General features: G+C 41.0%; 3 protein-coding genes across 4 annotated transcripts; 2 read left to right on the top strand and 1 right to left on the bottom strand.

The window, feature by feature from the left end:
• The first annotated feature begins 776 nt into the window (after positions 1-776).
• LOC136107214 (fatty acyl-CoA hydrolase precursor, medium chain-like) lies at positions 777-7993 on the top strand. Its single transcript, XM_065848099.2, has 13 exons — positions 777-884; positions 1603-1807; positions 2640-2781; positions 2966-3099; positions 3254-3407; positions 4026-4127; positions 4752-4856; positions 5523-5663; positions 5745-5831; positions 5998-6145; positions 6308-6439; positions 6762-6834; positions 7257-7993. Exons 1-13 carry the CDS (start codon positions 812-814, stop codon positions 7429-7431), a joined length of 1671 nt encoding a protein of 556 aa, XP_065704171.2. The 5' UTR covers positions 777-811; the 3' UTR covers positions 7432-7993.
• Positions 7994-9193: 1200 nt separating this feature from the next.
• Positions 9194-11243, bottom strand: LOC136107149 (cytosolic iron-sulfur assembly component 2B). The gene is made up of 5 exons (XM_065847982.2): positions 11055-11243; positions 10869-10948; positions 10482-10607; positions 9960-10005; positions 9194-9435 (listed from the first exon to the last, which is right to left on the bottom strand). The coding sequence occupies exons 1-5, from the start codon at positions 11194-11196 to the stop codon at positions 9338-9340; spliced, it is 492 nt and encodes a 163-aa protein (XP_065704054.1). The 5' UTR covers positions 11197-11243; the 3' UTR covers positions 9194-9337.
• LOC136107147 (fatty acyl-CoA hydrolase precursor, medium chain-like) lies at positions 10604-25529 on the top strand. 2 transcript variants are annotated; one of them, XM_071814338.1, is made up of 13 exons: positions 10604-10795; positions 16281-16483; positions 16901-17036; positions 17299-17432; positions 17948-18101; positions 18357-18458; positions 19277-19375; positions 19804-19944; positions 21230-21310; positions 22150-22297; positions 22937-23086; positions 24793-24865; positions 24991-25529. In XM_071814338.1, exons 2-13 carry the CDS (start codon positions 16464-16466, stop codon positions 25178-25180), a joined length of 1428 nt encoding a protein of 475 aa, XP_071670439.1. In that variant the 5' UTR covers positions 10604-10795; positions 16281-16463; the 3' UTR covers positions 25181-25529. The 2 variants fall into 2 exon arrangements, with proteins under 2 accessions (XP_071670439.1, XP_065704050.1); XM_065847978.2 differs by lacking the exon at positions 10604-10795 and adding an exon at positions 15628-15707 and having other exon boundaries at positions 16281-16485.
• Positions 25530-26266: the final 737 nt, after the last annotated feature.

Here is a 26266-nt window from a genome sequence, read left to right as displayed (position 1 = left end):
AGATAAAAAAAGTTCGTAGTCTCCTGGAGAGCATCCATACATCTATGCATTGGTATTGGTAACAGGGTAGTGCCGCAACTCACAACTCTGTACAGAGGGCAGGAGCCTCAGCCACCTGCCAACAGTTTGCTCCCTGAGCAGCCCAGGTTAATGTTGACTGGGGTTACCTGCAAGGGCTGTAAAGCACACCTGTGCAGGTACTCTGGGGAAGGTTGGAATAAAGGTCACAAGCACAGTCCTAGTGCACAGGGTACCAGGTGCATAGTATGTGTGCTGAACTAATTTAATGACCGTGGGGCTTTAGGGCCCACTCAGGTGAAAACAAAGGTGCAAGCAGTAAATTAATCTGGGCTGTCTCTAACAGCTGAGAACTCTCGTGATATATTATAAAATTGCGAAACAGCCTTTCTGGGGCAAGAGCTACTGAGGTGTGCCAAAAAAAAAGAGGCAAAGACCAAAGTTCACGTAGATCTAACACAAGCCCTTTATTCAGCTTTCTCTTCCCTGTTTTTCATGTCATGCATCATTGATAGATGTGAAGCCCATAAACCCTCCTGATTTTTCAGAGGCATTAAATGTAGAGTTCCCAGCCAAAGACTTTAATATTGTTCCCACGCTACACAAGCTGAGGAATCATCTCGTTACTGTTGAGAAACTCTCTAATTCTTTGGTTAGCTACCAAGCATGCATCGGTTTGTCTCACAGCTGGACTATTGCTTTTGCTGATCAGGGTTTGCCTTGCGTAACACGCACACGTAACAGGGTATATAAGGCGACAGGCTGCAGGGGTAAATATGTGACTGGCTTGAAAATGGCAACTGGAAAGGACACGTTGCTGCTGTCCCTGATTCTGATTGTGGGGGTCACGGCGCTTGTAGCTACTGGTGAGCTTGGGAAGGGATTTTACCTGTTGCCTTCTGTCAGGAAATAGAGCCCGTGGCAGCTTGTTCATGGATGGGAACCCCAGCTGTATCGGAGGAGCTGGGCAAACAACCTTGCTGCATGGAGATTACGCCTGAATAGCAAACATTCTCAATTTCTTTTTGTGATCTGCTTTCAGTCATTTGTCTTATTTGTCTGATTTTGCAAATAGAGCAATCAGCTTCCTCTCTCAACATCTTGTCTGCTGGGGCAGGGCAGACCACTGCACCACGTCTGTAATTTGATATGGAGAACTTTCACACTAATGTTTAACAAATGTTACCTAAACATTAACAGTGTTTGTATATGACAGAGCATTTTCAGGTAGGTTAGAAGGTTTTCCTTTTGGCTGTACATACAAAGTTCTGCAATGTATTTTGTGTATTCACAGATCTTTTCTTATAGAAACCAACCAATTGGACTTTTAACTAACAACATGAATCAGAAAGCGTTAAGATCTACATGCAATTACTAATGTGTGTGGATAGTAAGACAATTCATATGATAGCCTGAGGGAGTTTACACATAGAAAGCAAGGAGAATGAAGGCTGAAATGATGTCAGCTATACTGATTAGAGTTTGTTGAAACAAAAAGTGTACATTTAAGTAGCTAAAGCTGTGAGAATCTGACAATTACTTACAAATAGACCAATTACGTGATTTTGTGTTCACGTCTGCCAGGCCACAATGCAGAGCAACCAGAAGTGGAGACCAAATACGGGAGAGTGCGAGGGTACCGCTTCAAAGTGGACGCAGCCAAGCGGAGTGTGAATGTCTTCTTGGGGCTTCCTTTTGCTAAGCCGCCAGTTGGGCCACTGAGGTTTTCTGAACCCCAGCCGCCTGAGCCATGGAAAGGAGTCAGAGATGCCACTTCCTACCCACCAATGTAAGACAACAAGGCCAGGGGTCTTTGTAAGAATTGTACATGGTATGCAGTTCCAGGACACTGATGTGTAGGGCAATCAAAAGCCACAAAGACACATTCCTTGCTGCCATCTCGTTGCCACCTGTGACTGTTACAATGAATGCATTTCTAAAGCTGCTCTTTGTATGAAAAGCTCTTATCTGCTGGGAATTAGTGATGAACTCATGTGCACCAGCACTTTGCTGATAATGTTCATGTTTTGGAGCATTTGGTCACTGCTTAGCAATGTTTATAAACTCTGTAGATTATGGAGCAGAAAGAGAAAGAAACTGAGGAAATGTTGGAGTAAAACATTAGAAGAAAAAATTGCAGAATGAGTCACATGCTTAATAGGACACATAAGCACTGCAGAGCATTTCTAGTCTGTGTTGTAAATATCTGCTGCATTTGTGCTACTGCCCTTGTTTAGTGCCTCAAGCCCAAGACCCACCATGACAATACAAAAAGCTATTGAAGATGCAACATAGTTAATTTGCATTTTCATTGAAGGAATTTATAGGCATAGGTAGTTGCAGGTGTATTTCTGAAATGTTTTGAAAAACAAAGTTGTATCTGTATGTCCCTGTGTACTGCCATAGATTGTGACTCATTTTTACAGATCTCCTTAATGTGAGCTCAAGGGAAGATAGTATCTTGAAGGTGAAAAAATATTATATGTTTTCTGTTGCAAACAATCTGGAAATGTATTAGAGATTGGTTTCTGGTTAGCACTTTATTGTGGTAGTACAAAAAAGCTACACTTCATAGTTTTGTGGTTCTAGTTATCCCTGTTACTTATTTTTCATTTATTCAGGTGTCTGCAGGATAAAGAAAAAGGAAATATGGTTTCGGACATGGTTACTAATAGAAAAGAAAAAGTTCGTCTCCAAATGTCTGAAGATTGCTTGTACCTAAACGTGTATACACCCGTTGCTACAGAAAAACAGGAGCTACCTGTAAGCAAAATTATTATAAAACGTCTAGCACAATTAGTTTACAGTAAACCTCCAAGCTGTACTATCTGCAGACTTACAGGTGCAGTTTGATGATCAAGCTACATATGATATTTTTGCTTATATTTAATTTTTAGCACTGGGAGCTCTTATCCGTGCTGGGTTGTCTCTGGTTTTGTCTTCCCAGGTCTTTGTGTGGATCCATGGAGGTGCATTAGTTTGTGGAGCAGGTTCATCCTATGATGGTTCAGCATTAGCGGCCTTTGACAGTGTGGTGGTTGTAACAATTCAGTACAGATTAGGTATTGTTGGATATTTTAGGTAAGATATCTTATTTCTGTCTTTTGTGATTTCCACAATGCTGTGTGCAGAGCCTCTGTGAAGAGACGTGGAGGACACTCGCTTATAGCACAGATGATATTTTTCTCTGCCTTTCTTCTTGCACTGAGCACTGAAACCAATCCATTCTCTGCAGCACTGGTGATAAGCACGCGCCAGGTAACTGGGGGTATTTGGATCAAGTAGCAGCTCTTCAGTGGATTCAGGAAAATATCAGACACTTTGGAGGAGATCCAGGATCCGTCACTATCGTTGGAGAATCTGCAGGAGGAGTCAGTGTTTCTGCTCTTGTAAGTTCACAGCAATAATGAGTTTTAATAACTTAGGGGAAAAAAATAACAGCTTTCATGTTAATTTTTAGTACCTACATGAAAAGTCAGTGAGAGAAAAGGGATGGTTTAATAGTAAATGGTACATCACAGAATCACAGAACGTCCTGAGTTGGAAGGGACCCACAAGGATCATTGAGTCCAACACCTTGGTCTATAATAGAATGTGATGTCAGTACAGCTTCTGATTGATGAAAATGTTCTTATCATACCCAAATCTTGCTGTTCAGACCCAAAATGTTATTCCTCATCTACTAAATTAAATTCTGGTGTTTTGTTTGTTTTTTGTTTTTCTGTAGGGCCAACCCCCCCGCCCCATCAAATCTTTCTGAGAAAAGTTCTTTAAGAGAACGTATTGCCTTTTCCCTGTTGGCTTTGACAGTCACTTGCGCAAAGTTACCACAGCTGAACCTGTTGTGCATTTTGTGGCCTGGGATCAGAGATGAGATCAGAGGCTGTACAATAAGACTCTTATGGCATTTATTTTCAAAATGTTTGAAATGGCAATTGCTGTGAGTGAATTTCTAAGTCAGTGGTCAGAACAGAATGCTTGTCATGCTTGTTCTTGCTTTGTTATAGATCTTATCTCCCCTGGCGAAGGGTTTGTTCCATAAAGCCATTTCAGAGAGTGGTACTGCAAGCAGGCTTTTGTTCACTGACCAGCCTGAAGAGGCAGCAAAAGTGGGTATTTTGTGGTAAATTTGTTTCTTTTTCCAGATAGTTTTGCACAGCTTAAACTGTGTATTCCACAATGTAGAAACAGTTGTGGAGTTTTTTTCTCGTGAAATTACAACCACTGTCATTAAAGACAGCATTTCTGTGTGCAAATAATACATGTTTAATGATGCTTTTCTTTTCATATTCCCAAATATTGACAAATGTCTGAAAGCAGAAAACTAAGGAAATGAAGAGAGAAGGCAGGGAAGGAGTGTGAAATGTAAAGCAATCCTAGAACACGTACTGTCATCAGGAAAAGTAGAGCTATGATTTTTGGCTGGAAAATGGCACCAGATTCTCAATACTCTTCTCTTTCCCTCTTTTTTGATGCCTGTTGTGCACAAGTAAACAGGACTTTATCCATTCTGTTTATATTTCAAATGAAGAGCTGACTGACTTCCTTCCGCTCAGCCCCAGTGTGAAGGGTTCTGAGGGCTCCCTACTCTCTGCCCCTGCAGCTGGAACGTGTCTGGCTGCAATGGTCCTTGTGCAGAAGTTTAGACTCCCCCCTGCTGCACTCTCAGGCTCGGTGGCACACGGAGCCTTCTATGGGCGCAGATGAACAGTGAGTGTTTTTATTGATTTCAGAGAGTTGCTGCTGCCTCTGGCTGTGAAAAACCCAGTTCGGCTGCAATAGTTGAATGCTTAAGGGAAAAAACAGAAGAAGAGATAGTACAGATAGCACAAAAACTGGTAGGTGAAACTATACTTACTGCATTTAAATGACTTTTCCAATTTATTCCTAACAGAGTATGCTACTTGTGTGTTGGCATATTAGGGGAACTTGAAGTGAGTGAAAGATGTGACTTTCTTGACCTTTCCAGGCTCTGACAGCACTGCAGCTATGCTGTAACTCACCTGAACAATGTCAACAGGTGACTCTCCTTTCATTCTGCGTGTACCTTGAGATGCCTGTGTTTTGCTGTCTTGCTCTGCCAGGGGAAGGAGAAGAGCATGTACATGTCACAGTTTCTCCTGGAGAACCTGAAAGTTAATTAATGTACCATATTATATTCTTATCACTGTGCTGGTTTCCATGTTCCTTTCCAGTTTCAACACAGAAGTTAGTTTTTCCACTACTGCTCCACACATCATAGTAGGATTGAACTCACTAAGAAGAGATGCAAATTAAACATCATGACCTGTGGTTCACAAACATTAAAAATATAATGCTGATCTTCACAGAATCTTCTGCCTAGTGCAGAAAATCTGTCAGAGACAGCGTAGTGATGGCTTGAAGACATCGTTTCAAATATTTTCACTTGGCACTGTGTTTTGTTTTGCTGTGGAGCTGAAGTAAAAATCTGAGCACTTTTTCTAGAGCTAACATGTTTGTTGTTTGTTCTTTTTTTTCTCCAGCATTCACTAGGTGCCTTTGGGACTGCAGATGGGGTATTTTTTCCAAAGAGTCCCACGCAATTACTATTTGAAAAATTGATCAATCCAGTCCCATATATAATAGGAGTAAATAACTGTGAATTTGGATGGGTGATGGCTATGGTAAGACACATGTAATGTCATTATTTATATATGATTTTAACTTAAGCTTTTCTACTAAATACCATTCTCTGTATCATGTAGAGTATGAAAATTCCTGATTATGCAGATGGTCTGGATGAAGATGTTGCACGTCAACATTTACATGGCTTATTAGCAAGGAATATTAAGGTAAGAGACCATTTTCAAAACAACCCACTGCTGCTTTTTCACTTGTTTGGTTCTATGTTTGTATATTGTATATATAGGGTATATTTGTACAGGTGACACACTCAGTGCTGTTACTCTTGATAATATTCATCACCATTATAAGAAGTATTTTTGTTGTTCATTTCAGGGTGTTGCTTCTGAAGTTGTTGATCGAGTATACGATGAATACATAGGGAATGCAGCAAACCGTATTCAGGTGCGAGATGGTCTTCTTGATGCACTAGCAGATGCTTTCTTTGTTTTTCCATCCATTGAAGTGGCCAGATACCATAGAGGTGAGTCTCTTAGAAGAAATGTAAAGTTCCACCCTGAGGTGTGTTTATGGACACTGGTTGTGTTTTCATTTTATCAAAATAGCTTGTAATCAAAGTTTATGCTCTTTGACGGCAGGTATATTCAACTCTCAAACTAACAATCCTCTGTACATTTTCTACTAGATGCTGGCAACCCAGTCTACTTTTATGAGTTTCAGCATCGACCCAGTTCAGCAACAGGGGTTATACCAGAGTTTGTAAAAGCAGATCACGGAGCTGAGATTGCCTTTGTCTTTGGAAAGCCATTCTTAGCTGGTAATGTATCCATGCTTACTAAAGTGGTCCTTTTAAAACATCCTTATTATTAATTTTACTTACGGGGGAGGGGGGGGCGTGGGGGTAGAATAGACTTTCTCTCTTAGAATCATTGAAATCAACATAAGCATTTTCTGTCTTTAGCAGTAGTTACGTTCCATGAAATCATCCATCTGCAGTTCTCTCCTAGAGCTCTACGGGGTAAAACTCTCGTAGCTCAGAGGGACAAATAGAACCGAATACAGTCTATTGGAATTGATAGAGCTGCTTCTTTTTTGATTATTTAGTTTTTAACATTGCCCTCTTATGTCTCACTTTGTAGGGAATGCTACAGAAGAAGAAAACAAGCTTAGCAGAACCGTTATGAGATACTGGACCAACTTTGCTAGAAATGGGTGAGAACTGTAATGCTAATTACAGCTCAAGTTTTGTCTGTGCCGCCTGAACCATAACGGCAATACTTACATGGTGGTTCCTAGGAATTTGGCAGAATTTCAGATAAATACTGAAGCAAGTTATTTCTATTCTTAATGATTGCAAGAAAAACCTTTTAAATGAACATGCTAACAAAGAAACGAACAAATAAAATCCAAGAGTTATTCCATGTGCAGTGGAGATTTACATCCCAAATTAACGGCAGTTACTAAATGTTTGCTATTCCATTGATGAGCGTTTTGATAAAAGAACGCCAACTCTTCAGGTACTAGAATCACACACTCCTAGGTTGTGTTGGTTTTCTGAAATGCTCTCAGCCTGAGCAGTCAGAGCACAACCGGCAGTCAAATGAAAAGCTAACTGTTCATTACATTATTTCCAGAAATCCCAATGGAGAAGGATTGGTCCATTGGCCTCGGTACGATCTGGATGAAGGATACCTGGAAATAGACCTGATGCAAAAGGCATCAAAGAAACTGAAAGAACGCAAAATGGAGTTTTGGATACAGCTCATAAGAGAAATGGTGGATGAAAGGAGGGAACACAGTGAATTATAAGGGGGGAGGGGTACAGTTTGCTTATAAAATTCAAAGTCAAGTCAAACAAAATTAGTTTGTCAGGATGCAGATTTTAGTAACTCCTCTAAGTCCTTATTCTGTCATCTGTTGTCATGATCACAGTGGAAGGAGAGAATCAAGGGAAATTTGAAATATTTGCAGGGCTGAAAATCACTATTTAATGAAGCAAGGAGAGAAAACACACAATGTTTCAGGCTCAAAAAGAGCAAGATATCTACTCAGTGGATATCAAAACTGAATAATGCTCCTGTGAGAGGCGGGAGTGAGAGGGGAATTGGCAAATCTATTCAAATCTGTAAGAAATGTCCTATACAGAAAATATCAGAAGTATCTGAAGATGTTACATGTTTATTCCCCTCTTCTTTCAGAAGCAAATGGTCGGGTGTTATTTTTACAGGGTCTTTCCACTTCTTTTAATTGGAAATAGCTTGTAGGGAGCAGAGCACCCACCAAAGAACCTCTGTGAGATGAGCTTGACATCTCTACTTGTTTTCTTGTTTTGTCAACTGTTATAAATAAATGTTGCTTTTGATTTTTTGGAGCTTCCTTTTCTTTCTGTTAACTGATACAGGCTAATTCCAAGAGGTTAGATCACGTCCAAGAAGCCAGAAATGTGCCCAGTTTCTTTCTTCAACCCAAAGGGCTGAAGCTGAGCACATGGCAGGAACCAGAGGCTGCTTTAACTTCTGTACTAAGGAGCACAGCCTTGCTATCTGCAACTTGAATGCACTGCAACAAGATGCTAAAAAGCAACAAAGCTGATGAGACAACTGGAAAGTTCCTCAGCAACCCTGATGATCATGTGGAATGAAGCTGGAAGAGCAGAGTTTACAACCACTCACACAACCAGTATGTGTTTACCACTGCAGTGTGAAGTTCTTCCTCGGACAGTTCAGTTCTGTGTTTGGATACGAAGCTTCTGAGCTGCTTCCCTGCTACTCAAGGAACTGGGAATGAGCAGCCCTCAGAAGTTCCCCATGCTGGTGCCAGGCAGCACCGGCCTGGCAGAAGTGTGGCAGCAGGGCTGGTGGGCACATCCCGAGCGCACGAGGATGTGCGGTGGTGGAACCCGAGGTGCACGGACTGCGCTGGTCCGTGGGCCCAAACGCAGAGCGGGTTCCTGTCGCACACAACACAGCCGCTTGGCCCAGGGAGCTCCTGCTGCAGTGTTTGCAGACTGAGAGCAGTGGATGCCACTGAGCCACCCCTGAAGGCTCTGCCCAGAGCCCAGGAATCTGGAACACATGTCTGTTGCTGGAATTTTTCCTGGACTTGAGTGAGGCTGCTTGTATTCAAGTCAGCTGCTCTAAAGGCTCATTGTTTCTGATGGCATGTGTCCTGTTACAAAGCATTCCAGAGGCTACATTTAGGAGTAGCTTTTTTTGAAAAATAAAGAGTCTGACAAGAAATATTTGTAACAAATTAATGTTTTCTTCTCCCCCTTTATCTCCATAGAGCAGCAGCCAGCTAACAATCATTAAAACCAGGGAACGGAGGATTTTGCTAGAACTGGCAGTACGGTATCTCTCAGTGAGTATCCAAGCTGAGGGAGCCTGGACAAGAGGACCTGTGAGCTTCAGCAAACGAACTGCTGTTGGTCCTCACTTTTTTTTCTATCATCTCACAAATATCACACCCATCTCTGCAATGACCAGTAAAATGTAAGAGTAAATGTTCATTATGTTTTGTAGCTGTCTGTAAGCTGATTTCCCATACACTAGTTTTGTAGGAGTAATCAACATTTCTTTAAGAAAATCCAAGTGATTTTATTTTGCTCATAGGTATATGTATAGAGTAACATTAGCATCACCACTATATATATATAAAAAAAAAAAAAAAAAAACTTTTAACAGAGCAGAATACCAATAATTTCCTCATCAGGCAATTATGATCTGGCAGACAAGCACTGATTCACCACTTCCAGTAAGTGAGAGTTTTCCAAAGCAGCTGCTACACGTTCTTTATCAGCAAGCTGTTTATTAACTGTGCAGAAAAAAAACACAACACAAGAAACCAGTCAAAACCTTGCTGTACAGGGTCTTTGTTAAAGCATTTTACATGGAGACACATAATCACTCTGTTGCTATGGCACCCAGCTAGACCCATAATTCTGCAGCTGCTAAGGATGCTGCAGAGTTGCAGTCTCAAGTCACAGCTGGTGCGTTATCACAGGTTAAACCACAAAGCTGTTTGTGGTCCAGCAGCACCTGTAGCTGTGATGCAGGAGGAAATTTCCCCCCAGCCCCTCCCCATTTTCTGAGTCCTCCAGAGCCCAGGCAGATCCATGACCAGCTGAGAGCACAGGCTGCCTGAGGAGATGGTTACAGCAGGGTACAGAACACACCAGCGTCATCAGTACACGTTTCTGTTCCGCTACATCCCCCAGGAGCTGGCGCATGTAAAGTCCCAGAGAGTAAACAGCTGCTCTGCAGGTCTGGGAGTCTCTCTCCCCTCTAATTTTCAAAATTAAAAAACCCAAACACAAACCAGAGCATTAAAAACCTTACCTGCATGCTCAGAGGCATGTGTTCCTGGTGTTATGTGAACATCCAGCTTAAAAGGCATCACAAAAGAAAAAGAGGACAAAGTCAATAGTACAGTGGAAGCTCAAGTTCAAACTCTTTGATGATAAAAATAAGACAGTAACAAAAAGAGGGCAAAAAGAGTATTCTTGCCAATGGCAGTTACTGCATAGAGCAGAATAAAGTCTAAACTCGCAGACTGTTCTGCATTCCCATCTGCTTGAGCCTCTTTGAGACAGGGCAGCAGCCTCCCCTGCTCCCGTGCTGCAGAGCACTGCAGGTCACTGCCCCCGCGACCCCACTCGCCTGACACCGCTGCCACCGAACCGCGACTCTGCATCCACATTTCCGTGCGCGGCCCCCTCTGCTTCCCAGAGCCTTCCCCTCACCCGCAAGAACAAAATCACTCCGGTCAGTTCTCACCACGAGTTAGGTAGCTTTTTTTTTTCTTTGTAATTTTCCAATACAATCCCTTTTCTTGGCTTTTAGAGCAATTTGATTACTCACCTTAAACCTCTCAGGCAGAGATCTGATCAGTTTCACTTTTATGGAGAGGCCGATTAAGGTCGCCATGCTGCAGTGAGGAATGGTGGGAGTGAACTCCACCGCCACCGTGCTCTCCGCGTCATTCACCTGGGGAAACCAAACACTCATGGACGAACCGCTCTGGCCGTACCCCAGCCCAGCTGCAGGCACCTATGGGAAACGCAACTCGGAGCTGCACCTTGCCGCTCATGGTTTTCTTCCCTGACACTGTAAAATACCACGTTTAGCTGCAGCAGACCGCTATAAGAACGCCCTTCAGCGCTAGAAAGCAGCAGGTTAGTCGATCAGTGCCCCGCCCGCGTTTAATCCCCGGGCCCCGGCGGCTCGATGGGCGCCCCGGGCTCTCACTTTCACTCGCACTTGCTCCACGACGTTCAGCTCCTCCAGGGTGAGCGGGTGCTCGGGGTCGTTAATGGAGCGGATGAGATGTGCCGCGTTAAGGAAAGTGGAGCGGAGCTGCACCGCCCGGCCCGGCCCTGCCCTGCCCTGCGCCGCCGGCTCAGCGGCCCCGGCCCTCCCCTCCCGGCAGGATATCGAAGATCTCCCGGTCGTCGATGGAGTCGGGCAGCTCCTCGTCCTCCTCCCGCGCCGTCACCGGCCGCTCCCCCGAGCGGCGGTAGATGAGCGGGTTGGCGTTCTCCAGCGGCGCCCCGCCGCCCGGGCCCGGGCCCACCATGGCTGCGGCGGCGCTGCCGGGCGGAAGGAGCCCGGACGCCGTTCGCGGCCGCACCGGGAGCGGAGGCGGCTGCTGGGCGGTGCTGGGCCGGCCGGCGCTTCCCCGTGCGACAGCGCGCTCCTGCGGGCGTGGGGCCGCCGGCGGGCTGGGGACCCGGGGAGCGCGGGGCCGCCGGTCGGGAGCTCCGAGGAGCGGGTGGGAGGCAGCGTGGAGCGGGCCGGGTCTTGCTCAGCTTTAAACTGAAACTTCGCTGGGATCAGCGACGCTGCGAAGTGAGTGTGAGGGACCTACGAAGTGAACTTAGTGTTATGGAGGATAGGTAAATTAAATTGCACATTAAATACAAACTGTTGTCGCTAAAACTGAAAGTGCATTACCCAGGGTACGTGATTGCCAATTTGCTCTCAGATATGAGATACTTCTTCACTACAGAGTTGCGCAACTCTGGATGCTAGATTAAACTAGCATGCCTGAAAGGAATTTCCATGGGATATTTGTGTATAAAATATATCAAAACCTCATCTTATCTAGTACACAGTTTCATCTGTCTAATGCATAGTCATAACATTGAGTTGAAGCATATGCTGTAATTTTTCGCTCTTTCAGCTTGTTATTTCTATACAGGTGTGAAGTCTCTGGTAGTCTCTGGTGGTCTTTTGGGGAATTAATACCCTCACCCACATTGTTCATACCTGGTATTGAGTCATCTCAGGATATAATTCTACTGAGCAGTCTTTACAAAGTTTCGATAAATCTCTAGGATGTCCTTGGAGTAGCTATAAAACTACTGTTATCAGCCTGTGGTTACGTTTGAGCTGATTAGTGAGCTGCTCATCCTTGCAACGTCTTGCGTGTTTCTTTGGTTAATTTGTTCTCTAGGCCTACGCAAACTTTCGTAGTTATCTCAAGTAGTAGCAACTGTGATGCACTTAGGATCAAAGCAGACACAATTAGATAAATCCATATAGAAGGTTTTGGTATTTTTAAGGCATTAAGCATGCCAGCTTAAAAGAGGCTTTAAACTTCAACAAAACTGTATATAAAAAACACTGCAAACAAAGAAACTGGAATGATGGAGTGTAATGATGACATATTTTGGCTTCGTACACCCCTTTATAATAGGGTTAAAGCACAAACACCTGTCTAAATGTACTGTATATTATCTGATTTAGCTTCCTTCAATATGTTTGATTTCTTTTTGAAAAAAAATATCTGTATAGGGTTTGGGTTTTTTCATACCTGCTGTGTTAAGTCATGGTCAGGGATAGGAAGATGTGAACATGCTCCCCAGGCAGAGGGATTTGAAAGGAGGTAAGTCTTGCTGCTAGAATAAAAGACATTTGTTGTGGTTCTCTTGCTGGGCACCACCTTACAGAGGTGGTGGTGGTGGTTTCCTGAGGTGTCTCTTTGACTGCAGTAAGTTGGGCCAGGTTGGGCTTGCCCCCAACAAGTTCTGAAGATTACTGAGACATTTACGCATCTCCTGTTATTTCAGATAAGACACGCAAACTGCCTGTGAGCAAAGTCTCAATTTATTTCTGCTTTCACCTTGGTTTTGTATTGTATTCAGTTAATGTATAGATTACATTGGCATTAAAGGTCACGTCTTAATCTAATCCTTTATCATAAAATCATAGAGTAGTTTGGGTTGGGAGGGACCTTCAAAGCTTATCTAGTCCAACCCATCTGCCATGAGCATGACACCTTCACCCAGCTCAGGTTGCTCAGAGCTCTGTCCAACCTGGTCTTGAATGTCTCCAGGGATGGGGCATCCACCACCTCTCTGGGCAACCTGGGCCAGTGTTTCACCACCCTCATAGTAAAAAATGTTTTCCTCATGTCCAGCCTGGATCTCCGCTCCTTTAAGACCATTACCTGTTATCGTAACAGACTGTACTAAAAAGTCTGTCCCCATCTTTCTTACAAACCTCTTTTAAGTACTGAAAGGCCATAAGAAGGTCTCCCTGGAGCCTTCTCTTCTCTAGGCTGAACAATCCCAACTCTCTCAGCCTGTCCTCACAGCAGAGCTGTTCTAGTCTTCTGGTCATCTTTGTGGCCTCCTCTGGCCCCTCTCCAACAGGTCCATGTCTTTCTTGTGCTGAGGGCTCCAGAGCTGGTTACAACACTGCAGGTGGGGTCTCACCAGAGCAGAGGGGCAAAATCACCTCCTTTGACCTGCTGGCCACGTTCCTTGTGATGCAGCCCAAGATACAATCAGTTTTCTTGGCTGCAAGCCCACATTGCTGGCTCATGTCCAGTCTTTCATCTCCCAGTACCCTCAAGTCTTTCTCTGCAGGGCTGTTCTCAATCCCTTCATCCCCCAGCCTGTATTGATACTGGGGTTGCCCTGACTCAGGTGCAGGACCTTCCACCTGGCCTTGTTGACCCTCCTGAGGTTCACATGGGCCCGGTTCTCGAGCTTGTCCTGATCCTTCTGGGTGGTGCCCCATCCCTCAGGTGTGTCAACTGCGTCACACAGCTTGGTGTCATCTGCAAACTCGCTGAGGGTGCCCTCGATCCCACTGTCTATGTTATTGATGAAGATATTAAACAGTACTAGTCCCAGTACAGACCCCTGAGGGACACCTTACATTGAAGTTTCAATTAGTGAATGTTGTTTTGGATAATAACTTCTGTTGGTAAGCATCATTTCTCTGTCTGTTTAGGAAATGGAAAGTTGACTGAGCTGACTTATGAAGTTGTTGGCTGAGTTTAAAAATGTTTTTTGTTGGTTGGTTGGTTGGTTTTTAATTCAATAAGGAGAGTTCAGTTTGGCAGCACAAGAAATGTGTATTCATTAGATTTCACTAATGGAAATTGTTCATCTAAAGTAGCCTCATGCAATCATGTTTTGTCCATCCCTTTGCTCCCTGCCTCACATATATGTGCATGGATAGATATAGATATAGATATAGATATAGATATAGATATAGATATAGATATAGATATAGATATAGATATAGACAAACAGGTGCACACACCTGTTCCCGTATTTTGAACTCTGCTGGTTTTAGACTGTCTTTAGACCACAAGAAGATTCAACAAAAATCCCAAGACTATTCATATTTGACTGGAACAAAGATAATTGCAACAGAAAGATTTGAGGAAAGTATAAAAAATAAGAGGCAAGTTATGTTCTACAATGCACATTTGCACAGTTTCAGGTGAAATTCCTGAGAAACTGGCACACTTTTCCAAAGCTATCTAACCTAGACACTCAGGAGCTATATACAAAATAGCAAGTAGCTCTGAAAACCTTACTTTAGCTATCTCATTTGCAACCCTTTTTGTTAAAGATTACCTGACTTACTGTGACATACCTTTGTATCCCAAGCAGGAGGAACTTACATGATGTATGGTCTGTGGTGAAGCTGGCTTCACAGGTTCTGTGAGTGTCCGTGCTGAGGTGAATTGAGTGAAAGCAGTACAGAGGAGTCTGAAGTGGTGGCTTTGCAGTTGAGTGACGACACGGTTCATCCAGGAGATGTGAAACAATCCAAGGTGGAAAAGCAAAGAGCCATTTTGTGGAGGGTGTTTTGCCAGTTGAAGATTGGGAGTTGGTGGAGCATGAAGGCCTTGAGGCTGGTCGGCTGCACTGAGGGGTATTATGCTTCTACAGACTACAGAATCTTTTAGGACTTTTTCAGCCAGCAGGCAAAACAATCTATTGGATTTCCAGCCTATTTCCACGGTAGGAAGCTGTTTTATAGAGAAGGTGAGGTCATGGCCCTTTCCCGCTTTTTTGAGGGAAGTCTGTCCCCCATGGGGTGCTGGTTATTCACTCTTGCTTTCTGTCCTCCGCTGAGGCTGTTTGTAGAGAAGTTATAGTCTGACCCTTAACTTTAATCTCCCCTTTAATTTTGAAAAATGCAGGAGGTCTATTTTTATTCAAGAAGGGATAAAGAACTAAAGTGGAGGTTGGAGGCCCGGCCCTGCTGAAAAGCACAATGTCAGTTATTGTACATATGTGCTAGCCCTCATTAAAACTTCCGCATGTATTAACTATTTTTATTTCTTTTTTTTTAATTGTTACTTCTTAGTTATTTTTAATTTACATTCCTGTATTTTTGTGAGGTTTTTGTTGCAGCTTTTCAGGCTTTTTTACAAGAATTTATGTGTTACAGCTCTGGAACCTCTTTAGAGCACAACTGCTTTCCCCGCTTGTAGGATAACAGGAGATTAACTAGGACGGTGCCTTTTGTTGTTGTTCACACGTGGTGTTTGAGTCATTTTCAGATTATTCTCAGAATCAGGTAATGATTAGGTGCATTGCGCTGAAGGATTGTGTTTACCCTCTCTATCCAGTACGGTCTGAAAGTGCTGAATGCGGGGCATGTTCAGGACAGCACGGGGCTGCACTTCCTCGTCAGAATGCCTTCCGCCAGGACCTTTGTACATGTCTGTTCAGCATAAAACCAATAGTCTGGAGCCCAAACACAGGTGAGAGATGGCTCCTCGAAGCCAGATTGCTTTGCTTTGTAGTATAGCATTCGTCATTTGCGGAGCAGAAGGTGAGATGACTGTTATTATTGGTGTTGGGGAAGCAGCTGCATTAACAAGCTGAAGTGTACTGATTTTCAAAGGCAGTACATCTCTAATACTTTTGTTACCAAGCTGCTAAAGTATCCTAATAAGTTTGCTGCAAAAGTTACTGGTTTTGAGATGAAACCATTTCTGAGATGATTTTATGAAATTAGAACTTTCTGCCATTCTTAAAAGGCAGTAAACAAAAACATTTCTGAATTATCTAAACAAAATATTTTTAAGATCTTGTTGGATTATAGATTTAGAAAATATTCATGATTTTGACTGTTGCTGTTTACTGTGAAATTTGTTTTTAAGCTGTGTGCTGTTGCACAGTAACTGAACTGTGTTTTACCCAGCTCCAGTTGTCCCTGGCAGAGCCAGTTCCACAGGAGTGTCTGTCATTGCACAGAAGTGAAAAGAAGACTGTACAAAATTGGAAGGAACAAGCTGAAATCTTCTGAATTAAACAGTCAGTTAGAAATGTTTTTCATTGAAAAGTCTGTCTGATCATTATGAAGACGCCTATTTTTTTTTTTTCTTCCTGATGTTTTACTTAGGACAGAATGGTGCTGAGCCAGAAGTGACTATTGCACTTGGACGACTCAAAGGGAGACAAACTGTTGTGAAGGAGACAGACAGACTTGTAAATGTTTTCCTTGGAATTCCTTTTGCAAGAGCCCCTGTTGGACCCTTGAGGTTTTCCCCACCTGAACCACCTGAACCCTGGAGTGATCTGAGAGATGCAACTTCTTACCCACCAGTGTGAGAGCCATTCAGTTCATTTGTGTATAGGACCTGCTCGTGTTTGTCAGTGTTGTCATGTTTATTAGAGTACAGAGGTCTGATATTTGGTAAGGAGCCTGTATTGACTGGTAGTGAATATGCTGCCAGTACTGAAGTATTTCATGAGAACTGTGGGACTAGGACGCACAAAGAATTCCTGGGAAATTCCTGCCTTAGGAATTAATGTTTTCTCATTATACTGTGCTGAAATAATTAGCTTTTTAAAGACAGGTATAGAGCTGTGCTTTCACAGCTTGCACCTCTAACACAAAGTTTGAGCACCTTGTGGGAATTCAGCCTGTGGGGTACAAGGAGGTGTGTTTTCTCTGTCATTGTTACGTTGATGCTATTGCAGTTTTATCACTAATAATCATGTTTCCTTTCTTTTGTGAAGATGTCCTCAAGATCTGTCCTTGTTGAAAATAGGTGAAAAAAACTTTAAAGAAAAACACATTCCATTCCGAACTTCCGAAGACTGTTTGTATCTAAATGTTTACAGTCCTGCTGGTTCAAACAAGAACAAGTTACCTGTACGTAAACCCATTGTACAAACTTGTGTTGTACAAAGTTTGCACCTAATTATAGCTCCTAAGTCACTTAATTGCTTTTGAAAATGTGATGCTGTATTTGCAAAAATAATGTTACATAAAATTCAAAGTGCAACAATCTAAAATTCAGCTCCTATTGAGCTTCAGTGATTTGGAGTTCTTGATTCTCTGCTGTTTTCTTCCTTTTTCAAATGGAATCTACCAAGCAATGTATAAAAGTGTGTCTCACCCTTTTTTATCTAAGGTCATGGTGTGGATCCATGGAGGCAATTTTATATTCGGTGGTGCTTCTAGATACGATGGTTCTGCACTAGCAGCCTACGAGAATGTTGTGGTAGTAATAATTCAGTACAGACTTGGACTCCTTGGATTCTTCAAGTAAGATGACCTATTTCACCTTTTACAAAATACTTCCTATCGTATTTAAAGCATAGGTAGTTTTGTTTCCTGAAGAAACAGCTTCCTGCTGTTAGAGTGGTTTGAATGCACATAGTTTGCTGACATCAGGACTTAAGGACATTAAGAAATGTTTGTTAATTCCATTTGCATTGTCATTTGATTGTAGCCTGCTATCAAATCATAGTTGGGCTTATTTGGTTCTGGATAGGATTTTTGTTCTTGCCTTTACTTCCATCCATTGCTGTGTAAAGCAAAAAAATCATATAGTATAAAGGCCAGGAATCCATCCATGGGTGGGTCAGTGAACTGTAGAGGCAAGTAAGTCAGTGGGGCTTAGGTCTGACCGGGAAGAGCTTTAGGTCAGTAGGCTGTACAGATCTTCCCTTGGCCAAATATGACACTTTGCACAAAATCTAAGTTGGTGAGATTTATTTATTCTGGTGTTAGAAGAACTATTAGTCTTCCTGAGAAGCTGGCTTATTCTTTTCTTTCAGTACTGGTGATGAACACGCACGTGGGAACTGGGGATTTTTGGATCAAGTAGCGGCTCTTCAGTGGATCCAAGAAAATATTGAACACTTTGGTGGAGACCCAGGATCTGTCACGCTCTTTGGTGTATCTGCAGGATCTTGCTCGAATTTTGCACATGTAGGCATGCAGTGGATACACTAAAAATTAACATAGTTTATGAAATCTTTAAAAACTCAATTAGTGTAACATTTTTTGCTTAATCTGATTTTTGAAAGTCAGATTAATGGCACATTGTGCTAAATCTGGACACTTCTCCTGTAAGCACATAAAAATGTGTCATTCCCCGCTGAATCCAGCAGTCTAGTCAAGTATAAAATTATAGGATAAAAACCTTAATGTAGAATAAACTTTCTGTTCTTCCCTTCTTGGCAGATTTTATCTCCTATGTCTAAGGGTCTCTTTCATAAAGTAATATTAGAGAGTGGAATTATAATCTCTCCAGATAAAACTTTACATCTTACAACAGATCTTAAGGTAAGCTCATTTTTTGTATTTTAAAGCATTTATAACCTAAAACAGGATATTGTTTATATCTGATAATTTGCTTAAAAGAGAAAAGGGGAAAATCTAATTGCATATTATTCAACAAAGTTGATAAAATTTATTCCCACATTATACCTATAGTCTATTTATTTTCAGTCTCATTTGGTGTTGGAAATAGATTATACAGTTATGTGATTATAGTATCTGTGGGTCAAGTTAAGTATTTTCAGTTACACACATGCCAAGCTGGGCATATGTTGATTTTCATGCACATTGTAACTTATACGGTAACTATGAAATTTATTATGGAAAGTTTTGTTAGAATCCAGAAGAGGCATTCAGTTTTTATTCAGCTATGGTTTTTTTATGCAGCACTTGTATTTGAAATTAATTATTTAAAAAAACCTTTAAAATTAAATTTAGAATTAAATTCCTCTCTATAAGTACCTTTTCACTTCTCCTCCTGAAACATCAAGTGGTAATAATGTAAATATCTCATAAGTTGATTTTCTGAATTTTCTTTCCTTATTTGATTTATGTTACAACTTTGTATTATCTCTGCAGCAAGGTTTGTTATAGAACAGTGAATGGAAATACAGCAAGAAAGAGAAGTATGCCAGAATGATTTCACTTTGTGATCAAACCGTAGTATTTCTAGTAAAATAAAATACTCAAAGACCTATCAAGCTCACCTAAATCTGTCCTTAAATAAAACTATTAACAGTACCGTGTGTAGTAATTTTATGTTAATACATTCCTTAAAGACCGCCTCACAGCTAACAGTTTTTGTCTCTGTTAATAATTTTCAGCATATTGCAAGTATATTTAAGTGTGACGTGAGCAGCTCACTCTCACTGATAAACTGCTTAAGGAACCAGGAAGCAAACGATATAGTCTTTAACACTACGGTAGGTGAAACTTTACTTAGTAATATTTTTTTAATGGCACATTTGCAAAACTTTAGCTCAGCTTCTAACCAGAGTTCATTGCTAGCCTGTTCCAGAGTGGAATTTTCTTCATTTTTGTCAAAATACCACCTAAATATTGAAATAATTTCACATAATTTCTCTGTAGAATTTTCAATGAAGTGCTACAGTGCCTGTGAAGGATCAGGAGACCGTTACATTTCTCCGTGCTACGACCCAACCGGGCTTGCGTTTTATACTCTTGTACAAAACTATAAATTCATGTTACAGTGGCTGTAGATACTCAGATTTCTTAAAGCCTTTTTTTTTTTTTTTTCACTTGGAACATTAAATGTGGACATTTTATTATATGATTTGAAGAAAAAATGGGAAATACTATTAACACGTAATTTTATTTTCTTCTCCTTCAGGATATCACATTTCTACCTTTAGTTTTGGATGGAGTATTTCTTCACAAGCCGCCTGAAGAGATATTGGCTGGAAAAGAATTTAATGCAGTCCCATTTATGATAGGAGTCACCAACAATGAATTTGGCTGGAACATGAGATCTGTAATTTAGTGTTATTCTCTTTTTTTTTTGATTGATTGATTGTTAACTGATGTGTTAACTGATGCAGGCAACTCTGAGGAGGTATTTGCTGGTAGGACACCTTTTAAGTATGGCTGAAAAGGAAATATAGATTGTTGGAAATATAGACAAGGTAAACTTTTCTTGCATTAGGATGCTGTAGTGACCCAGAACCATTTCGTCATGAAACAGTGAGACAGGCTTCATCCTGCAAGTTAAACTACATGGGCATCCTCGGAACATTAATTTTATACCATATTTCCTATCCTAAATTTTTAATCCCTCATCCAGGCAAAGAGAGCAAAAAGAAGGCATGTTACTTATTACTGAAAGAAAAATATAACTAATCTTTTCCCCAACAACACGCAGTATTCAGGATTGATACGCAGAATGTTTAGAAATGTGACGTTGATCACCTTAAACATCACGTTGTCACTATGAACTCTGATGTCATTCCCCTGTGTTCTTCATTATCATGTAGAATGATCTAGTGTTTGAAAATCTCATCTGGGGACAGAGTGTGGGCATAATGCGGGTGTCCAACTCATTCTCAATCCATACATTCTTTATCATATCAGTTCCATGGGTAACTTCACTAAATGAGTGGTTGCTATACAGAGCACAAAACAGCAGGAGGTAGATTTGTGTCTTTTCTCTTCTTTGTCCTCTTTTCTTCATTTCCTAAGTATCCATCTATGTAGCACAAAGCATTTGTTCTAGATCTACGTAGTAATTGTGTGTCTCTGGGAGTGTGCTGGTACTGAGTCCAAGAAGAAAACTGTACATTGAAATCTGTTGTAATTCATTTTGCAGACAGAAGAGTCATTGGATGTAATGGTCTAATAGAGTGGGAACACTGCCTATCTGTATTTCCTTCAGAGGATTCGAATAATTGGACTGGAGACAGAGAGACTCTTAACACCTCCCCTACCAGAGGGAAAATCAGCCCTTGAGACAGGGGAAGCTTTTTGCTTCATTTCTGCCCTAATGCTTTCTAGTCTTAAGAGTTTCTTAAGAATATGTGTGTGGATTTAAGCCTAAACTATATAGTATGAGTGATTTATGTAGAAGCCTTCACCATGTAAACATTTACTGCAATAAATTCAAGCTTTTCAAGACAGCTGCTGCATTGTACCACATTTCACATATGATATGCTTCAAAGATAAAACCAGTAGTAAGAATAAAGTGCAATAATGTAGTTCCAATGTTAAAAACATTGGAGAAGTTGAATGGCACTAATTACTTTTTTTTTTTTTTTCTGTGCAGACATCAAAAGTACCAGGTTTGAGGGAAATAGGAGATAAAAAATTGATGATTTCAACTTTAGATATTTTTCTCCCACTGATAGTAAGTACTGTTGCACTAGCCTAATTTGAGAAGTGAAATTTCTTTTTAATGCATATAACAGATTTGTGAAGCTTGATGTTCTCAGATTTCATGCTTGAGCTGTAGTGTTACCAAGGCTATGCTCTGGGAAGAGTCCCAGCAAAGCCGATGGGACTACGGTGTGTGGAGTTACACAGAAACAGGGTTGAGTAAGGCCTGGGATTTGAGGAAATACCTTTCTCCTTCTAGACCTCTGAACAAACGTTTTTATCTTATGCATTTGTGTGTAGTATTACTGTAATAGTGTCCCTGCTTTTACAGCATCTGATGGCTAACCTGGTTGACGGGTTTCAAAGCAGGATTTTTCAATATATTTACATTAAATATAACTTTAAAATTAGTTACTTTGCACTCCTAGTTTTGAAATATAACTTTCAAGCAGCAAATTCTAATACTAAAAACTTGGTCTTGCCCTCTAGCCTGATAGTCCATAAACTTTTCAGGGACTCAGATAATTTTCTGTTGTTATTCCCATCTCTTTTCTCTTGAAGAAAAGAGAAACCAAAGGTATTATCAGGTGAAGTCCCTGGATCTTCGTTGATTCCTATAGAGTTTTAACCTGTACAAATCCATTGCAAATTTGACTTGACGTGGTTTGTTTGGCTTGGGTTTTGATGTTGCTTTTTTTCCCCCCACAAAAAATCTGAATAGGTTTTATTTGCCATTGTGGTTTCCCATGAACATGGGTGCTTGCCTTTGTGCCTTTGCAGAATGTCTGAAGTTCAAAAGATTATGGTTTTAGCTGCTAATTCAAGGACATGATTTTTCTGTGTGTTTCTCGTTTCCCCAATTTCTCTTAGGATTTACCACCAGAGCTTCTGTCTGTGATAGTGGATGAGTATCTAGGAAACACTGATGATCCTGCTGAGCTGCGGGACGGATTTCTGGAATTATTAGGGGACTTAGGAATTGTTATGCCATCCATTAGAGCACTGAATTACTACAGGGGTGAGCTAATGAACACCAATAGGATATTAAAACCTTTTGCTATATGCTGGATCAAACGATGTAGACACAAACCCTATTGTGGGTAGGCAGCCCTTCTTGAGATTCCCACTGGGAACTTGAGGGTGAAGAGGCATATAGGTCTGCAGGACTGTGTGAAACAAGTGTGTGTACTCTTTTATCCTTGTACTAGTGTCTTGCACTTGTGCTCACAGTCAACAGACTGAGAGCAGAGCATGATGACACAAGTAAACGCTTGATAACTGATATATACAGGCTTAAAAATTGAAACATATTAAAGCAACCTGGAATTTGTCCTTTGACCCACTGCTGCTTGGGAAGTCAGCAGCTCTCTACTCTGGAGTTATTCTGGTATTGAAGTGTACACAAACCAGAACTGGAAAATAATTTGATGTTATTTTGTTTTCTCTGTGTTTTCATGGGGTTAATCTTTCATCTTTTTGTGTAAGTGCTGTGGGTTCTTAATTTTTAATTAAAAAGAAAAAATATATATTTGAATGTAACATTACATTAAAAATGTGCCCAGTATAAAGCTTGGGGCATATTTAAAGTAATATTTTAAACAGCTGATGTCAGCTGTGATTTACGAATCTCTTCCTTAACTCTCGTTATGTCTTCTAGAGTCTGGAGCTCCTACCTACTTCTTTGAATATCAACATCGGCCCACGTCATACGGGGATAATAAACCAGCGTATGTGAAAGCTGATCATGGAGATGAAGTTGGGTTTGTCTTTGGAGGACCATTTCTGGCTGGTGATATTCAGCTACGCAGTAAGGAATAGAACATTCCATGTTCACTTACAAATCACTCTCATAACACCAGCATTATTCTGTTCAGTAGTGCTGCTTCCCTTTTAATCAGACTAAAGTGCATTTGTTAACAGTGAGACCAAAGTAGAACCCTTTCTCATGTTAGAATTTAACATGACTTTACTGTCTTCATTCTTTGTCCTGTACAGTTTGCTGTTTCTGAGGCACTCTATGTTATACACGCCAACAATTTAGCAAAGAGGACATTTGCTTAAAAACATCAGTGTCATTATACCAGCACTGTTGATGAATTTGACAAATAGCTTTGGCTCAAAAATAAATCCAAGGAAAGGTCAATGACACTTGCAGGAGACTAGTAGAGTGCTTGCAAAGCAGGAAATCTAGGATTTCTTCTTTTCCTGAGGAATTTAAGCAAATGTCTCCTCCTTTCCAGGAAATCCTATGGGCTGTCAGGCCCCAGAGAATGTGGCACTCAGTCTCTTTTGCAGATAGTGTTCCAGTTGTGTTGATCAGAGCAATGCTTGGAACTCCAGTGTTTCACTTTCTGCATGAAGATCTAACAGTTAGGTTAAAGACTATTGTCTCCTATGACTCAATTAATATTTAAGCTTTTTATTCAAAATGGAACCAGTCCATTGGGGAATGATTAAGAGTGTACTCCCAAAATTGCCTTTGCCTTGCCATTTTGGGCATTCTCATAGGATTCTGGAAGGTCTGGTTCCTTCAGGCAGAATCCCACATTGCTACAGTCCAAATGAATGTGCCAGTCACTGAACAGCTGGATACAAGATGGCACATCCTCAGGAATATTATGAATCCAGCAATTTTCTTTAATTGCATATGCCTAAACACATAATATTCAGGATGACTTATCTTCTTTCTCATGAAACAAATCAGGGGCAGCTCTTATTTTGACAAAGAAATACAGAGATTCTACTTATTTTAAGTGAATTCACCATTTTTTTTGCCATTATCTTTGTCATTTGCACAGTAGTTCATAGTCTGTTTCAAAGCCTACAGAAATGAAAGTATTTCCTTTCATTCCACTGAACTTCGGAGCAATCCAGCTATGTTGTAAAAACATTTTTCAATCTCTTTTGACTTTGTCTTTTCACCCCCTCCCCCTTGTGTTATCCTGCACTAGAAAACACCATTTAGTTCTTTTTTCTATTTGCCTGAATCTACTGAAAGCATTACTGCTATGGTTGATTTCAGTTAAATCAGCACACTAATGCAGTGGGCATATGTGTGACTATATTTAAACAACCTTGTCTGGTATCACAATGAAGAAATTTTTGCCTCGTCATACTGTGAACAGTAGGGAAAATTTTCGTCCCACAAAGCCAGACTGAGATCTATGAAAATAAACCATGCGGCCCATTCCTTAAGTTGGAATGGCACTCAGGACACATGGGTTCTTTTTTCGGTTCTGCTTTTGGTTTCCTGAAAAGCTACAGGCATATCACCTGTTTCCTGTACTGCAATTCTCAGTTTGTAGAATAAGGATAATTGTGCTCGTCTTGTTCACAAAGAGTGCTGAAGTCTTCTCTTGATGATTGCTGTGTTACTAACATATTGCAGGTACAATGCCTCTGTTGTAAACAGTAAGTTCTTAAGACCTATTCACAGACTGAAATGCTCCTTCTGAAAAAGCAAGGTTTTGGTTTCTGCAACTCATAACAGTTATTTAAAATTTTGTTTCTCAGGTGAAGCTACAGAGGAAGAAAAGAACCTTAGTAGAACTCTGATGAAGTACTGGGCTAACTTTGCTCGAAATGGGTAAGAATCATGAGATTCATGAGTTATAGGGAGTTAGCAATTTTGTTGATTCAGTCCAAACTTCTGCAATTGAATTCCCTTGCAACTGAAAAGGGCATTCACTCTCTCTTCATTGTCATTTACAGAAATCCTAATGGAGAGGGTTTGGTTGAATGGCCATCTTACAACCTAAATGAAGAATACTTACAGATAAATCTAAAGCAAAAGAAAGCCAGCAAGTTGAAAGAAAAGAAGGTAGACTTCTGGAGAAAGGTCATGTTTGAAGGGACAAATAGCAAAAGAACAGAAAACAAGAAGGTTAATTCAGAGTTATAGTGTACAGCCTGAACATGCACATAATATGCAAACTATTAGGATAGTAGAAGAAATTACTTAAATCAATGTTCTGTTCACCTTTTCTTCACACTTTTCATAACTGCAGTTATTCCAGTTACATATTTGTAATAATTCCAGTTGATTTATTTCCCCTTTGTGATCCTTTACTTCTTCCTGGATTTGCATCTACAACAGAAGCCTCACTTAATAAATTTAGTTACCTAATTTCCCTACTGCTCAAGTTTTTCTGTCGCTTCCCCATGACTGGAGACAGAATGTAGCAGCAACATCATTTTAATAAAGTGAAATCAATAAAGACGGGATATGGAGGTAAAACTGTCTTTTGATGTCAAGTGTATCAGCAATGGTACAGAAGTTTTAGTCTGATTTAGATACAGAAATTACTTCTATGGAGAAAGAAAAAGAAACTAAAGAATGTTCTGCTTTGCAAGTCGGCTTGAAATAGTATATTTCTGACAGTTGTGATACATAATCTATAACAGTAGTGCTAGAATTAAGACTTCTCTCGAATGTTAGAAAAGGGAAAAATGGTCTACACTATCCACACTTTTTTCCTTTCAAATTTATCAATAACTCCCTTAGAAGGATCAACATTGGTAACATTATTTTCACACTTTCTCTCTTCTGTGGTGGTTGGTGCTGTGCTCCGGGCTGTTCTCTGTGCCCTCACAGTTCCGGATACTCCGTTTGCACTGGGTCACATCCCTTCAGTACTAGCACTGGAGAGACATTTCGTTGCACCAGAACTATTCCAGTGCCCTTACCGGCTGATATGCACTTGGACTGCCAAAAACGAGCCTTGAACACTTCAGTGTTGTCCAGAACTTCTTTCTCTGCTATGTCAGTTGTTTCCTATATCTGGCTCCCAGGCCGCTCCAGCTATCCCAACCATATTGACCACACCTGCTGCCTCAAGGCGCCATTATGCAGCTCCACAGATCCCACAGGGCACTGGACATCTCGTTCCCCCTTTTTGTCATCTCCCTCCTTACCTCTGGAAGAACTCAAGATTGTTCATAGCTAATAATGTACTACGGCATCTACCAAGCTATCACTTCTTTGTGA

Source organism: Patagioenas fasciata, chromosome 13 (assembly GCF_037038585.1).
Source record: "Patagioenas fasciata isolate bPatFas1 chromosome 13, bPatFas1.hap1, whole genome shotgun sequence".
NCBI lineage: Eukaryota > Metazoa > Chordata > Aves > Columbiformes > Columbidae > Patagioenas > Patagioenas fasciata.
The sequence above is the reverse complement of the archived record's forward strand: the minus strand, read 5'-3'. Positions and strand labels throughout refer to the sequence as shown.

Excerpts from the sequence above, each read along its gene's own strand:
- LOC136107214 (XM_065848099.2), top strand. The coding sequence starts at position 812 with ATGGCAACTGGAAAGGACACGTTGCTGCTGTCCCTGATTCTGATTGTG. Across the intron at positions 3,100-3,253 it reads GGTATTGTTGGATATTTTAG|CACTGGTGATAAGCACGCGC; the intron begins GTAAGATATCTT and ends CATTCTCTGCAG. Across the intron at positions 6,440-6,761 it reads TGGAAAGCCATTCTTAGCTG|GGAATGCTACAGAAGAAGAA; the intron begins GTAATGTATCCA and ends CTCACTTTGTAG.
- LOC136107149 (XM_065847982.2), bottom strand. The coding sequence starts at position 11,196 with ATGGTGGGCCCGGGCCCGGGCGGCGGGGCGCCGCTGGAGAACGCCAAC. Across the intron at positions 10,949-11,054 it reads CGACGACCGGGAGATCTTCG|ATCTCATCCGCTCCATTAAC; the intron begins ATATCCTGCCGG and ends TTAACGCGGCAC. Across the intron at positions 10,006-10,481 it reads CTCTGCCTGAGAGGTTTAAG|CTGGATGTTCACATAACACC; the intron begins GTGAGTAATCAA and ends ATGCCTTTTAAG.
- LOC136107147 (XM_065847978.2), top strand. The coding sequence starts at position 15,644 with ATGGCTCCTCGAAGCCAGATTGCTTTGCTTTGTAGTATAGCATTCGTC. Across the intron at positions 15,708-16,280 it reads CGTCATTTGCGGAGCAGAAG|GACAGAATGGTGCTGAGCCA; the intron begins GTGAGATGACTG and ends TGTTTTACTTAG. Across the intron at positions 18,102-18,356 it reads CTTGCTCGAATTTTGCACAT|ATTTTATCTCCTATGTCTAA; the intron begins GTAGGCATGCAG and ends CCTTCTTGGCAG.